This window comes from Lissotriton vulgaris, chromosome 9 (genome assembly GCF_964263255.1).
Source record: "Lissotriton vulgaris chromosome 9, aLisVul1.2, whole genome shotgun sequence".
NCBI lineage: Eukaryota > Metazoa > Chordata > Amphibia > Caudata > Salamandridae > Lissotriton > Lissotriton vulgaris.
Genome location: NC_141697.1, coordinates 1,190,279,778 through 1,190,295,549, shown reverse-complemented (window position 1 = coordinate 1,190,295,549; position 15,772 = coordinate 1,190,279,778). Strand labels below are relative to the sequence as shown.

General features: G+C 43.2%; 1 protein-coding gene across 1 annotated transcript in view; it reads left to right on the top strand.

The window, feature by feature from the left end:
- FAM194C (family with sequence similarity 149 member C) overlaps positions 1-15,772 on the top strand; it is a 127,955-nt gene that overhangs the window by 67,823 nt on the left and 44,360 nt on the right. Inside the window, exons 9-10 of the mRNA XM_086939571.1 lie at positions 6,218-6,338; positions 6,594-6,702. Of these exons, the coding sequence (XP_086795697.1) occupies positions 6,218-6,338; positions 6,594-6,702 (230 nt within the window). The remainder of the gene's footprint in view (positions 1-6,217; positions 6,339-6,593; positions 6,703-15,772) is intronic.

The window sequence follows — 15,772 nt, the reverse complement described above, 5'->3', positions numbered from 1 at the left end:
AGGTCTTTCATTCTCTCCCACCAGGTAATTGGGTTGTATCGTTCCTTGGGGGGATTCTTGATGTCACATCTCCACACATTCTAAATGCATACAGAGTGAGGTTTGCAGAATAGGAGTACACTTGAATACTGTCTTGTATAATATACCTGCATCATGGTATAACTGTATCTACTGTTTAATCTTTGGTGCTTATAATCATTTCCATCTGCTTCTGTCTACTGATACACACGTATTCTATACAAGAATAATGTTAGCTCAATAAATATATTAAAAACGTCCAACTGTGTATTATCTGTATATTTCTCTGAGCACAAGTAAGCATGAGTGACTGAGCAAAAGGTTCTGATCTGTTTACACGATCCCTGAGTGGTCAGGGTTGTCATGTTCAGTGGTTGCCAGAAACCATTCGCTCCCCGGTAAGGTTAGGTGGGCGTATGGTGGCACTGTTAGCTAGCTAGTCACTAGGCCAACATATCGTGCGGGGGTGCACGGAATAAGTCTGGGCACCTCACCCGAAGTTTATGTTGTACAACAAATGCACTGGTCCTACAGATTAGTGGGAACTATACGACAAGACGGTGGGTAACATGCATGATAAGAATTAACCAGCAGTGACACCATCATCTTGATGTTTTTTTTAAATCTGCCCCACCACAATATGTTTTTTGGGGACCATGACGCTAATAAGTCTTTCCTTTTGTTTAGAGTTTTATCTTCATTGTTAAAAACAGATTCTCAGAGGTCGCAGGAGAACCATATACCACGATATTTGAGGGTAGGTTTAAATTGGAAGTTAGATGTGACACCCATTGCAGGATGACAATGAATATTAGGCGGTAAGATGTGAGTTTTATCCCTATTGAGGGAATAACCCGATACCCTAGAAAAGGTGACAATGCATGACATGGTTGCGCTATTGCAGACTCTAGGGACTGAGTGAAAATTAGAATGCCATCTGCATAAGCAGCCGTTTTGTATGAGGTATTATTAAAAGGGATGCCTGGAATATCAGTTGATGCATTTAGTATCAGTAATAAGGGCCAATGGCTACTAGGAACAATAATGAGGATAGGGGGCGTCCTTGACATGTACCCTGATGGAGGTTTAAGGGTTGTTTATTCCATTTCTTCCTTGATTGGGACTTACCTCCAGAACGTATGCTTATTGAACTAACCCCAACCTCATTCCACAACCTAGTTTCCTCCCTCCCGCGTGTTCACTGAGTTATGAAACTTCAAATAAAATGGACCCACAAAGAGATGTGTTTTGGGTTATTAGTTAAATACAATATTCTGTTTCACTGTATAGGTCATGTTCTGATGTAAAGTGCCAAAATGCCCATGGGTGCTAGTAGTGTACAGCATAGGAACACTAAATAAATAAATACATAAACAAATATATAAATTGGCAGATTAGCTAATGGTGTAACTTCGGTGTCATGCGTAGATGTAAATGTAAATGTACAGGAATTTATATAGCGCAAATCACCGAGCGGTTTCTAAGCGCTTGCTTAGGGAACCCGTCCTGGTATTCCCCTGTGAGATAACCCCGGCAGGGTATCCGCAAGGTAAAAGCCAGGCATCCTGCCGTGAGGGGCCGTTGTGAAGATTAAGCAAGCTATTGCCCAGAGTCGCAGAGTGTGAACCCGTGAATCGAGTAGGCACCAGAGCCAGAATTGTCGAGTCCATGGACATTGTAGGACTCAAGACCCCGCCGAGCTGGGAATTGAACCCTGGTCCCGGGCTGACCTCTGCTTCCAGGTCTGCCTCCTCTAACCAGTGAGCCACACTTCTCCACGCAATGAAAGTATATAGCACTAAAATTATATCCCTGACTCTAGATAAATGTATATGTATGTCTTGCATGAGTATAAGAAAAGTTAATGAAGAATATTGCCAAGGAATATAACTCCTCTAGAATGTTCTTAGCAAATAGCTCTCAGAGAATAATTTTAAAACCAATAAAGAACTCCATCGAGCCTTCATATAACAGTCATGTCTCCTAATGACTTCTTTGATGCTCTGTGATTATTACAAGATTAAAGTCATTTATCACTTTATTAACAGTCGTATTTTCCTCTCGCTCCTTCTTTTGAGGAATCTCTCAGTTGTGTCTTTCTACCTTCTCCTTTATGTCAGCTGATATTTTGTTAGATGCTTTTTTGAAACTTAAATCTGGTTTGCCTGCTGGCCTATCTTACTTATATTGCCACTGTGAAGCCTTTTCAACCTTATGTGGTCGATTCCTTGAGATGCCTTCTCAATATATTCCTTACGTGTCATTCTGGATCATTTTTATTAGCACAGTTTACCTATCTTGATAGATTCTGAGGGATAGCGCACTGATATGAATCATTATCGACCTGGTCCCAGTGCTTAATTTGAGCCAGTAGTTTCCGGTGCTCATCAGCAGCACTTAATTGTCAAAACCAGCGCTCGTGACAGCCTGCCACAAGGTGGCACTGTCTGTCTAATTTAGAGATGACCTCAACAACAGTAAAATATTAATTCAATATACATTAAAATTGACTATTACCTGCCACCCAAGCCATTCTTATCGCTTTGGAGGCCTGGAATATTCTGAATTGTCACACTGCAGGAGTGTGATAGTTAGTAGTTGTGTTGTTACTATAATTTGCAGCATGATGGGGCAATGTGTGGTGCACACTTCAGTGGCCTCCTAGCACATATTTCTTTACAAATTAAGCACAGCCTATTCCTATACTTCCTGCCAAGTGAGTTGACAGCCGTATAGCTCAACTTCTTTGTAGCTTTCTTAAATCTTCTGGAGATGGGTGCTGCCCAATCTAGTCCACCCAGGCCATAGTATAGAATCAGTGCTCCTTGCATCCCAGCCACTTACTTTGTTAACATTCTAATGGTCCTTATCACGACTGAGCTGCACATCTTGTTTTGGTAGCAAATTCCAGTTGCTCCTAAACAAGGATTACAAATTGGTCGAAAATTGCACAATTTGCCTCAGGAAAAATCTGTCACAAATTGTGGAAGGAAATTGTGTAAAATGTTGCTTGCAATGTGCGAAATTACACCCAAATTGCACATTATTTCTCTTTCCTGATTCCAGAACCGCAATTAGGTGCAAATTGGGACACACCTTGCACCAAAGCAAATTTGCATTTGCATTTTGCAGACCCATTGCAATTAGGCAAAGTGGGCACGATTCACAGAATTAACTTAAGACTCAATCCTAAACTTATTACTATTTTGGTATTGGCAGAATGAACTTACTACTTTTGGTGTTCACAGAATGAACTTACTACTTTTGGTATTCACAGAAGTTAGGATTTTGTCTCAAGTTTGTCTTAAGACAAACTTAAGACAGAGTTAAGACAGACTTAAGTTAGGATTTTGTCTTAAGTCTGTCTTAAGACAAACTTAAGACAGATTTAAGACAGACTTAAGTTAGGATTTTGTCTTAAGTCTGTCTTAAGACAAACTTAAGACAGACTTAAGTTAGGATTTTGTCTTAAGTCTGTCTTAAGTTTGTTTTAAGACAAACTTAAGACAAAATCCTAACTTCTGTGAATACCAAAAGTAGTAAGTTTAGGATTGAGTCCTAAATTCATTCTGTGAATCGGGCCCTGGGTATTTTCTCAGACTAGCCTCTGTATTTAGCTGCATTTTTTGTGATTAAAACTAAACAAACCGCTCTGAATGCAGATTTAGCAAAGCAACAACATTTGGAGCGAATATTTCGCTGCTTCGACTTTAAACTCCAGTTTTATCTGCTCACATTTTGACAATTTTCTCTATCAGAATGCTACCCCCAGATGTCCACACGAATATTTTCCTTTAATCTTGTTTTTTTTATTACTGCCGTATTTCACCTTCATTTTCATTTTCCAACGGTGTCAGGAGCCTGGCGAGTTTAGTGGGTAGAAGTTTCTGTCCTTAACTTAGTCATTTCTTGCAGAGTTTCATAAAAGTCTAGGAACAGAAATACCTACATTATACTTTGAAAAAAAGCACATATCTTTATAAGGAAAGCTCAGCTGCACAAAATGCTGCTACTGGATTTTCAACACGTGGTTAACATTAATGCCTCAAGTTTAATTATGAACACTTATGTATCTAAACGCCACATACTGACTAGTTTTTCAGTGATTAGGTGAGATTGCCCTCTTCTCATGGTGTTATCAGTGGTTAACACCCTCTATAAGCGTCATTAAAGTCTGTTATTTGCCTGCGATGAAATTATGGGCCATATCCAGAGGAGAGGGTGCACAATGATAGGGAATAGAAATTCACTACAGTTAGTGGGACGGGGGGTGTACGGTAATCCCACAAATTTCACCCAGGCAGACATGCACGCCCAGTCGCCCACTGTCCCTCTCTGTGTGTGGCCCTTCTTCACACTCTGACTGAACAGAGTATATCATTTTAGGTAAGCTTCCACTTGCTCTAACCAAGCTGTCTTAAGACAGCTGGGTTATGGCTTCCAAGGGGCACATGTCTGGCCGGCAATCACAAGACGGCCGGCCAAAGGGACATGCGCACTTTGAAAAGTGTTCAAGGCAGTCCCCCCTCCTCCCTGCTGCCGTCACGTTGAATGCGCCGCCCGTCCTGACCCTCGGTATGAGCAGGGGGGATGAATAAAATGGTAATAAATTAACTTTATTACCATTTTATTTTTCATCTAGTAGGGGCTTTTGGGGGCATTTTTTTGGGTGGGGCGATGCTCCTCCGCTCTAAAGAAGGAGCCAGCACTGACAGTGACAATGTAGACATGCCCACACTTCATTGAGGGAGCTTATATAGCTCGCATCTTGAAGGCTGTTTTTACTCATCAAATTACCATGTAAATATTTGGTGTAACCATGGAAACCGACTGACGAGATTTAGGCTCTAGATGGATATTTGCGCCCGTTGACCTTTTGACCATTGATCCACTGAAACATGGGTTTTGTAGTGTATGGCCCTGGATCTCCAGAGTGTGTCTGCGATGTATCAGACCATGCCAAGGCCCACTGTGGTCTACGACCTGTTAGAAATTATGAGGTTAAGGGTTTCATCATGCACAGAGGTGTTGACATTATAGCATGGAGGTGGTGTTCCTTGATGCCTTACAACACTGTACTATGGGCGGATGCTGAAGAACAAGAGACACAACCTTAGATTCTGTATAGCACCCCTCCTAGCCCGGCTGTGATCACATGACTCTACTCTCTGTAGAACCTACAATTTAACCACTAAATTAAACCCACCAAAGACGCAATGCTCTCAAATACAACTTCTTGGAATGAGATCTTGAAATAAATGTGCAGATTAAACTTTAAGTCATCAGTGATCAGGAACCATATAGAACTTTGAATAATGGCAATATGTACTGCTGTCCCTTGTCCCTATGCTGCTCTTCCTGGGACTCACCTGTTCCCTCTGACCTTGACCTGTACCCTTTGCTGCTTCCTGCACTGTTACCTGCCACTTAGACCATGCGACATGACCGCTCACCTGAGCCCTATGCTGCTTTGACAAACCCCACCTCTTTTGGTGCTGTGTTGCTCCCTCCCCTTTACACCCCGCTACTTTCAACTAGCGGTGGGCGGACTTTGGGTAGTCGCGCTACGCAATGCTCCGTGAAACGGTAAAAAACCTCTGCGAGCACGCAAAAGTTCCGCGAACACGTGAATTGCTTGTTCCACACGTTCAAAAATGCTTTTTTCCTGTTCGCAAACGTTGTTTGCGTGCTGGGGGAGAAATATCTTTCAAACACACATTTTGAAAGCGCGAACAAGCAAAAAATTCCACGAAGCCGCGGATCGTGTAATTTTTGGCAATTCCACATTCTCCGTGAAACGTGAAATTACCTAAATGCACGAGCAGAACGGAATTTGCCGCCCAGGCCTATTTTCAACACTCACCCACCCGCATATATTCAGCCCAGTTATTTTGGCTTTTGTATAAGGAAAATGTATTCACCAAACTTGAATAACATACGATACCAACATGCAATGGGCAGCACTAGTGCAAGGTTGTCGGGGTGTGGAATAACAAATACAGATCTACGTCTGCAACCCACTTGCTATTTCCTTTGCGTATTACCCAAGCTTGTCAATATCTAAAAGCAAATGCTCGTGTGAATTTATGGTCTATAACGAGCAATAAAAGCATATTATGCACTACTCTGAATTGGTGAAAGCAAAATGTGTCATTCTTGGTAAATCAGTGAGTCCCTTTCCTCTTTCTAATACTTCTAGATGCTCCCCGTTAAACAACACGAGAAAGGCCGGCACGAGGAACATACTGTAGTAGCTGGTATCAAGAAACTGTTCCAGAAAACATTGCAGCAGTATGTCAGGTCTTTACTGATAGGTGCAGGTAGGGGGCAGTATGCACTGTGATGCACCAATGTGTCTTCTAATCGGCTAGTTTTGCCACCATATCCTGGCATGTATTCCCTAACAATGGTATTGCTGTTGCCCATTTCAAGCATACATTTGTGCAACATATAAATTCTAATACTGATTCAGTCCTATACTTGCTGATTTCTTGTTTTTTTGTCCAATCAGTGGGGCAGCTGGAGTACATCTTTAAAATTGTATATTTGAGACTTTTGACATATGCTTCTATTAGGCTTAAGTTATACAGAGGGCGAATGTTGCATTGTTGAACTTTTGCCCCCACCAGTGTCCAATGTTTACCCACATAATGATTTGAAAATTGAGATCCCTTTTGACTTCCTGTATAGACCTCTTTTAAATTCATTTTCTTTTCCAGTCCATCCAAAAGTCTAGTTTTGCTTCAATTTGGAAAATCAAGATAAAAAGAGATGTAAATATATGAAAGGGTAAAGTCCAATATTTCTGTGGTTCTTCCCAAACATGGGCATTTGTTCTTATGAGGTAATGTTTACATTTTCCTTGTTAACCTCATGCCAAACATGAATCCTTTGTTCAATTTGCAAATTGGCTGGTCAGATTTCTGATGGAAGAATGGTGCCAGAATAGATCTGGGGGTCATTGTGGGTAGTTGAGGGAGTGCCTGGCATTCGTTATGAAATTCAAGGACGTCAAAACTGAGATATTGATAGTAGACCCTGTAGTAGGCACTCTGGTGTCTTCTTTCTCTATGACCGCCAACCTGGCCTCACGGTCACCTCTGATGGGTCATCGGAGGAACTTTGGTCTCATTGTTTTTGCTCTGTTTTATTCCCTTCCAGTGGTGCACAAAATTGCAAAGTAAAATGCTTTGGAACGTCAAGCGATTCCTGTAAAAATAGTGCCAGATGTTTGGTATGCTAATCTGGTGATTAAAAAACCTAGAAGATTAAATGGGGCTTTCTGTAGCAGCGGGTAAATGTTCCTGCTACTGCTTGCTGACCGGAGCCCTACATGTTATGTTAGGGATAGTTTTAAAGTACAACAGGTACCTAAGGGTGTCCTGGCGCTAGTTACTTCTTCGTTACACAAAAAACGGAAGGAAAGAGTTTTATTTATCAAAAACCAGGGGGCATATTACCAAGCAATAGCGATAATTATCGCTATTGCTTGGTTAGAGACAAAAATGTATCGCTGAACTGCGGCGATTTTTATCGCAGATAAACCTTGGTATTACCAAGGTTTATCGCAAATGCGATAAAAAACGGCCGCAATGTATGAATATCGCTGAAAAGTCCGCGATATTCATGCATTACCGAGCTAATGCTCTTAGCCATGTTATCCACCTCCCATTGGATAACATGGCTAAGAACTGCTCAGGGCAGGTGTTAGCTTTTGGAGATATTCGCGCTTAGCGCAAATATCTCCAAAAGTTGGTAATAGGAGATAGCGATGTTAGCGATTGTTTCCAGTCGCTAACATCTTGGCACGCCCACTTTGCATGTCATTAGTGATACATTTCTCTGACATGCAAAGTGGGGCCCAAGATGGTCGCTATCTCCTACTAGCTGTCGCTAACTAGTGTTAGCGACAGCTAGGTAATAGGGAGATACTTTTATCTCCGCTTTCTTGGCTTTTAAAGCCAAAAAAGCAGAGATAAACCTCCTTGATAATATGCCCAGGTTTTTAAACCTTACCTGAATGTTAACAACTCAGTAGCATTTCTCAGGTGGAACGGAAGGTCATTCCAGGTTTTGCCACACAGAGAGCAAAACTTCTACCACCCCACCAAACTTTTTTTGTGTGTGGCACTGAAACCAGCTTGGCTCCTTGTGAACGAAGCGTTCTTTTTGCTATGTACCAACGGAATTGACGTTTTAGATGGTCTGGTCCTGTACCCCAAAGAGCATTAAAAACCATGCAAAGAGATTTAAAACGCACCCGATTCCTTACTGATAGCCAATGCAATTCTTTTATTTCCTTGGATATAGGAGAAAACTTGGACGTACCAGTGAGAAGTCTAGCGGCTGCATTTTGCAGCAGCTGGAGTTTATTCATGAATCTTTGTGGAATATTTAAAATCAGGCTGTTGCAATAATCCAGCCTCGACATGACTAGTGCTGTGACCACTGTTTGCCGGCTACCGGAAGGTAGAAGTGGTAATATTTTCCTGACTGTTCTAAGGACATGCGCTGTTGTTGATGCCTATGGGCCCGATTCACAGAACTAACTTAAGAAAAGGTCCTAAACTTACTACTTTTGGTATTCACAGAAGTTAGGATTTTGTCTTAAGTTTGTCTTAAGACAGACTTAAGACAGACTTAAGTTAGGATTTTGTCTTAAGTCTGTCTTAAGACAAACTTAAGACAAAATTCTGAATACCAAAAGTAGTAAGTTTAGGATTTTGTCTTAAGTTAGTTCTGTGAATCGGGCCCAATGCCTTTAATTGGTCACCAAAAGTAAGTCTCTCATCCACTATTAGTCCCAGGTTTTTAACCTTTTCTGTGGGCATAGGGAGAGTGCCTATAGAGTCAGGCCACCAATTTAGTGTCCAAAAATTTGGTATCATTTCCAAACAGTATGATTTCGGTTTTGCCTGTATTAAGTTTTATGCAAACATCTACCTTAGTACTAGTAAGAACTAGGTAATGAAATAGTAGGGAGGAAATTGTCTCCTGCTGGGCATGTTTTATCCTACAGCCTGATGTCATACCATTCTTGGGCGGGAATCTAACTGTAGAGACCCATAGACAGTGAAACTAAACTTGGACAAAGTCTGGAAAACTCTTGAAACTTCACTCTTCTTCACAAAGGAATGAAGCTTTATATAGAGATGAGCGCAACTGGTGTAATTCTCTTTAGCCTAATTACTTGTAATTATGAAAAAATTACTCGTAATTATGTGCGATTGTGTGAGAAACGCAATTCATCATTTAGTGCAATTTAAAATGCACACTCACATCCAAAATGGGTTAGAGCATGCAATTTGTGCAAAAGTAAATAAAACTAAATGCTACAGACAAGAACATCAGTAGCTAACAGATAACTCTCTCTCTTAGGGCCTCATTTATGAAAAGTGATGCATCGCTGCGTGAAAACAGCGATGCGTCACTTTTCTCTGCACCCTCCTTGCGACACCAATGAGGCGTCACATTTACAGTATGACGCATCATGGCGCAAGGAGTTACAGATACGTCAGTATTTCTGACGTATCTGTATGGCGCAAAAGTGACGCATTGCTGAAGTGTGTCACAAAAGTGACGCAACTCCAGCAATGTGTCCTTTCACATGGGGCAAGCCCTATGTGAAAGGGCCTGCGTCAGTCTTACGCCTGCTGTGAGGCAGGCGTAAGAAATTGAAGCATTTGTGTCTTGGAAGTGGCGCAGTGAAATCTTATAGATTTCACTGCGTCATTTTCATGACCCTTTCTTGCGTCTAAACGCCCCCCTCGCATACATTATACCTGGCACAGGTATAATGTTATGCAAAGTGGTTTACAAAGTGACGCATCTACCTAGATGCTTCACTTTGTAAAAAACAAGGCGCATTTTTTACGCCACTGGTGCGTCACAAAAAGTGATGCACCGGCGGCGTAAAAGTGACGCACAGGCTCATAAATGAGACCCTTAGTTTGTTGTTCTTGTGCTCCTGCGATAGGATTTCTGCCCGAATTACTCTTAATTACTCAAGCTGAAGCAATACCGTAATTTCTTATCACACGAGTAATACGTAATAACTGAAATTACTCCAATTACTCTGGCGTAGTAAACATTTTGTTCAGGCCTACATTTATCACTATGCCAACTTCCCACAATCCTACTTTATTTGTTTCCCCCCCTAACTTCCCCTTCACCCCACCTACCTTCCACTTCCCCTGCCATCTATCCTACCTTCAATCCTCTTTACTGTCCGTTCCTCTCCTCTTGGGTACCAACCTCAGGGGATCAATGAAAAACACCAGTGCCAAGGCAGCCCCCCGTTGGGAGCCCTGGAGGTTCAATAGAGGCTGCACGGCAACATCTTGGCAATCAATAAAGTATGCATTAAATAGATGATTGAGAAAATATTTACCAGAACCCGCCTAAACCGATCTATGCTCAACCTGCTGGCCACGAACTAACACCTGAGTGACACTCGTTGCCCTGTTCAATAAATATTCACCCCTTTTATAATCCTTGGACTGGGGCAGCCAGCTTCACTTTTGAATGCTCTCCAATGTCCTTTTCAATGATTTTCAGAAACCAGAGATCGGAATTTGATAACACTTTTTAAGAGACACTACTGCCTAATGTGTATATAATTAGTATTTCATATTGCACATTCAGTCAATGGACAATAGGCAATGAAATTAAAAGCGAAATTTAGAATTCTCTTCACACCGATGACGCAAGGATTGTTCTAGAAGGCTGAATGGTGTCTTTAGAAAACCAGTTTATATGTTCAGCTTGATACAGATGCTCCTGAGTGAAAGGATGCTGTGCTTCCCTGCATAGGGCGCCCTTCACTCGTCCCCATTAGCCTATGCTAATGCCAGGCATCCTTGGAGGATGTTTATCATTGGCTGAATGTCACCGCACGCTTTGGATGCAGGTCAGTGAGGTTTGGAACCCTCTGGGGTCATATTCTGCGAGCAGTCCGCATCCTGATTTCACAAACACCATCACTGCACCATACATCATGTCCCTCGCATGAGAGAGAACCTTGGTGCTTTTAGGGGAAAGAGAGAGTGTTGTTTACTTATGTATACAGGGGCAGATTTACGTGCCCCGTGCTCCACATTGGCGCCACCGTTGCGTCACTTCTTTAACGCAGCAGCGGCGCAAACCATGCGCCACGTTGTGCCCTATTTACAACGTGACCCAGGCAGATGCGTCACGTTGTAAAGCCCCGCGCCACATGAAACCTGCGTCAGTTTTCATGTGGGCGTTCCGTCGCAGGGGGGGGGGCGTTCCGTCGCAGGAACGCCTCAGAAAAGTGTCTGAGTGAAATCTACAAGGTTTCACTCAGTCACTTATCCGACGCCGCTGCGTCAAAACCATGCACCTGCTTGATTCAGGCGTAAGGCATGACGCACCATGTTGAGGATAGGTCAGGTTGGAACAGTGCTGGAGTTGCATCGCGCCCGCGACACAACTCCAGCACTGCGCCAACCTTACACCGGCAGATGCGACACGCACCTGTTTACCCTTGTGCCATGATGCGCCGCATTGTAATGCGGCGCATCTGTGGTGGCGCAAGGTTAAACTTGCGTGACGCATCTTTCCTGGCGCATCCCTGCTGATTTGCTGGGATCAGCCAGGAAACGTAAATCTGCCCCACAATGTTTTTCAGTAGATCCTCAGCCATTGTACACTCGATGTGAGGCTGCGAGCTCAGCACAGCTGTTCTGCTGGTTTGTGCATGTTTAGGTCTGGCTAGAGTCAGTTTTATCTGTTTGTTGACAACATCAATTATTTCCAATAATTTTCATTCACTTAGAATGGGCTTTGAATCATCCCCCTGCTCGTGATTGGACGGCTTTTTTGTCTATCTCAGTTTTCGGCTCTTCATTCAATGGCTTTTATCCCTATTCTTGTCTTTGTCCCACCCTTGAGCATTTCGGTCTCATAGTATTCTGAATGGATGAACTCCACTGCAGACATGAGGGACCTCTTTTTATATTTTTGTTCAAACACTCCATGAGAGTGTTTGTGTATCCTTGCTCTCTTTCTCCTCCCCCCTGCACACTCTCATTTCACTATCCCCCACTTTCACATGCGTCCCGCCCCCTTGCTGATTCCCTGTGTTTTGTAATTTTTTTTTTAATGTATTTTTTTTTTTTTTTTTATAAGTGCCTGCAGGTAGAAAGTGATGCCGGACTCCTTGCTCTTGTATCTCTCCCTACCCATTCCTGCCTGGCCAACTCCTTGTCTTGCTCTCCGCCACACATTCAAAACTTTTTTTTTTTCTAGGGTCAGAAGCTGGAAAGCGCTGCCCGTGCCTCTCACTTGCTTTGCTCTGTTTTACCCCTTTCATTTTAATTTATTGGTTTAACTTGGCTGTCTGCCATGTTAGATCGGTATACTTAGAATGGTTCTCTGTGCCACAACTCATGCTCACGTGCCATGATACATGTGTGTGCATGTTTCAGGCAGTGTTATCATAAGTATTTTGGGGGCCCTGGGCAAGACATTTTCAAGCCAGCACCATGACACAAAAATCAAAATGATATGTTAAACTTTAAGAGTGTCACAATGAAAATTTTTAAATATGTATGGCCAGGACGCGAAAAAGCCTCAAGATGACACTGGGTAGAGAAACAAATGCAGGCAGAGAGGGAGAGAGGTTTAGACAGAGAATGATACTAGACAGAATAGAAGAAAGGTTCACTTTCCAAGGGGCACCCTTTGAAGATAAGGGCCCCGGGCAATTGCCCACTTTGCCCATGCCTTAAAGCATCTCTGATTCGCCCTTGCGAATCAGAGGCCGTGTGTCCTATTTACGGGTGCACAGCGCAGGCAGGGAATACCGAACCCCAACTGTATTGGTTGTGGTCATCTGCCTTTGGTATCCATAGTCTATCCTTCTATGGCTTTGCAAAGTGGGTCAAATGTAAAATGTAAATCCAGTACTTGTATAGCGCACGAATCACGCCCGAAGGGGTATCTTGGCGCTGGGGCCGTTGGGAAGAATGAGCGAGCTACTGCCCAGAGTTGCATGGTGCTGGGCAGACCCCTGCCACCAGAGCATGGGATTGAACCGTGTTCCACAGCGTCAGTCACCCTGGCCACGACGGCACACCTCTCCCCTTCTCAACTTGACCTTCAGGGTCACGAGGGTGAGCACTTCAAGGCGTCTTAGGTAAGTAAAGTTTAGTGACTCAGAACTTGAGCAGTCAAACAATGGACACAATAAGGGAATGTCCAGCCCAGAGCTTTTCTTTTAAGAAAAATACATTTATTTTAATCACATCACAACTCAATTCTATAGAAAGGGAATATGCAGCACAATAGGGAAGGTATTCTACAGAGTTTATGGGGTTACTACAGAGGCAGACAGAAGCTTCAGGTCTAAGCAGAGGTGCAGGCTCACTAGGATGAAACAGACCAGGGGGCATATTATCAAGGGGGTTATCTCCGCTTTTTTGGCTTTAAAAACCAAGAAAGGGGAGATAAAATTATCTCCCTATTACCTAGCTGTCGCTAACACCAGTTAGCGACAGCTAGTAGGAGATAGCGACCATCTTGGGCCCCACTTTACATGTCAGTGATATTTATCACTAATGACATGCAAAGTGGGCGTGCCAAGATGTTAGCGACTGGAAACAGTCGCTAACATCGCTATCTCCTATTACCAACTTTTGGAGATATTCGCGTTAAGCGCGAATATCTCCAAAAGCTAACACCTGCCCTGAGCAGTTCTTAGCCATGTTATCCAATGGGAGGTGGATAACATGGCTAAGAGCATTAGCTCGGTAATGCATGAATATCGCTGACTTTTCAGCGATATTCATGCATTGCGGCGGTTTTTTATCGCATTTGCGATAAACCTTGGTAATACCAAGATTTATCAGCGATAAAAATCGCCGCAGCTCAGCAGTAAATTTTTGTCTCTAACCAAGCAATTGCTTGGTAATATGCCCCCCGGTTTCCTGAGTTCCGTGGCTCGTATGTCAGTCTGTATGCTTTTACCAGGCACTGCTCTGAAGTGGGTTGCATTATTCTCAGCAAGGTACCAGAAGAATCTGGAAGTCAAACTCTCAGTCAGTTCTTTGTGCACGCATTATTGTTTACTTGCAGTGTAGTGCACTTGGGAACACCAATCGCAGATGTACAGACTTTAATCGCATGATATGAGCAATCTTCACTCCATATCATGCTGATGGAAGCTGCAGAAGCACGGGCAAAGGCGTTCTCATCGACTATATCCTGCACGCATGACTTGCGGGTTCCTTCTTCCAGTGTAGGTTCTCAGTCCTTAGGGTGCAGCAGATGCAGACTGGTCTTCCTCTGTGGTGGTTTTTGGAGCGGGCACATCGGTAAGTTGGAGATACTTACCGGTGTGAGATATATGTTGACTTGTGTAGTATACTCGGGGAGTCCGGCAGATACTCGGGCAAAACTCCGTTCACACTCCAACAACAGTCCATTTTTCATGCCTGCTTCTCCCTCCCCCTGGACTACGCGGCCAGGCTTCTCCTTGGACAGACAGCTGCCGCAGGATAAGTCGCTCGTTCTCTGTTCCCAGCACATAGGAAGTCATCCAGGTCTCAGGCAAACCCACATCTCTCTAGCAGTGTGCAGACTTGAGGTGATGTTCCCTCGCCTTTGGGAGACTGACTGGCAGTGATATCAATCCTGGCTCGACCAGCAGTGATGAGGCTGGCTGCAGTAGGAATGCTCCTAACATGAGCACAATAAGCGTGAAGGTCTTTCTGAATGGGCTCTTCTCAAGAAGATCAAAGGACCAGTCCTTGCTCAGAACGTTCTCTGCCCTTAGCAACTAAATCTGCTGACTACCCCTCTTACCAAAGGGCATTGCTCTGGTAGGTTTAATCAGCATTTTCCTGCTGAAAAGGTTCAATAGAATTTCTGAAGGTAGTACAGCCTCCATCCTTTCACATCTCAGTGTCAAGGTCTACACTCTACAGCTCAGGTCTGCAGGCAATACACTTCCACTCCCTAGCTAGCATATATCAGAGCCTCTATCTTGTGTCATGTCAAACCAAGGGCAATCCAAATTGGATCTTACTGGCTCCTGCATTCACATGCTCAGAAACAGCAAGGAGTAATTGAATCATTCACAGTGGGCTTGCATGAGACATATACATGCAGGTATGCCTGCATTGTGAACAAACAGAGGCAGTGAGGGAAATAATTATAACCGCACTTGTTATTAAATCACTTCTGAATTACTTCATACTGCAGTCTGGCTCGTGCCCACCTTTGTAAGTTCACTGCCCAAGAACTTAAATCGAAGTTATACACACAAATTGCACAAAGAGGCACAAAGAAATGGCATACAACTTGCGCAACACAAAGACACAAATTAATGTTAGAAACTCAACTTCTTGAAAAAAATCTTCCTTTATTCTTCATTCATGCAGCCAACGCGTTTCACCCATGCAGGCTTCATCAGGGCTATTTGTAAGAAGATCAAACAGCCACGTCTTGGCTAGTTGATAGAGTGTAATCTCAAGATTCTTCTTCTCAAGAAAAGGTCCTTTCTTAGTCTAATGTACTTTTTTAAATGGTCCGTCGTATCGGATCCCGTGTTCGTATCTCCCAAAGGTCAAAAACAAAGGAGAATAAGAAAGCAGAACTCTACCATCAGCGAGTTCAGGATTAAATGTAGGTCTCAGTCCGAGCCGCCATCCGGGATGTGATAATCTCTTCCAGCAATCAAAAACGTAGCGTTTCCTGCACCCAACCTTCCATAGAGGCCATCCCAGCTTAG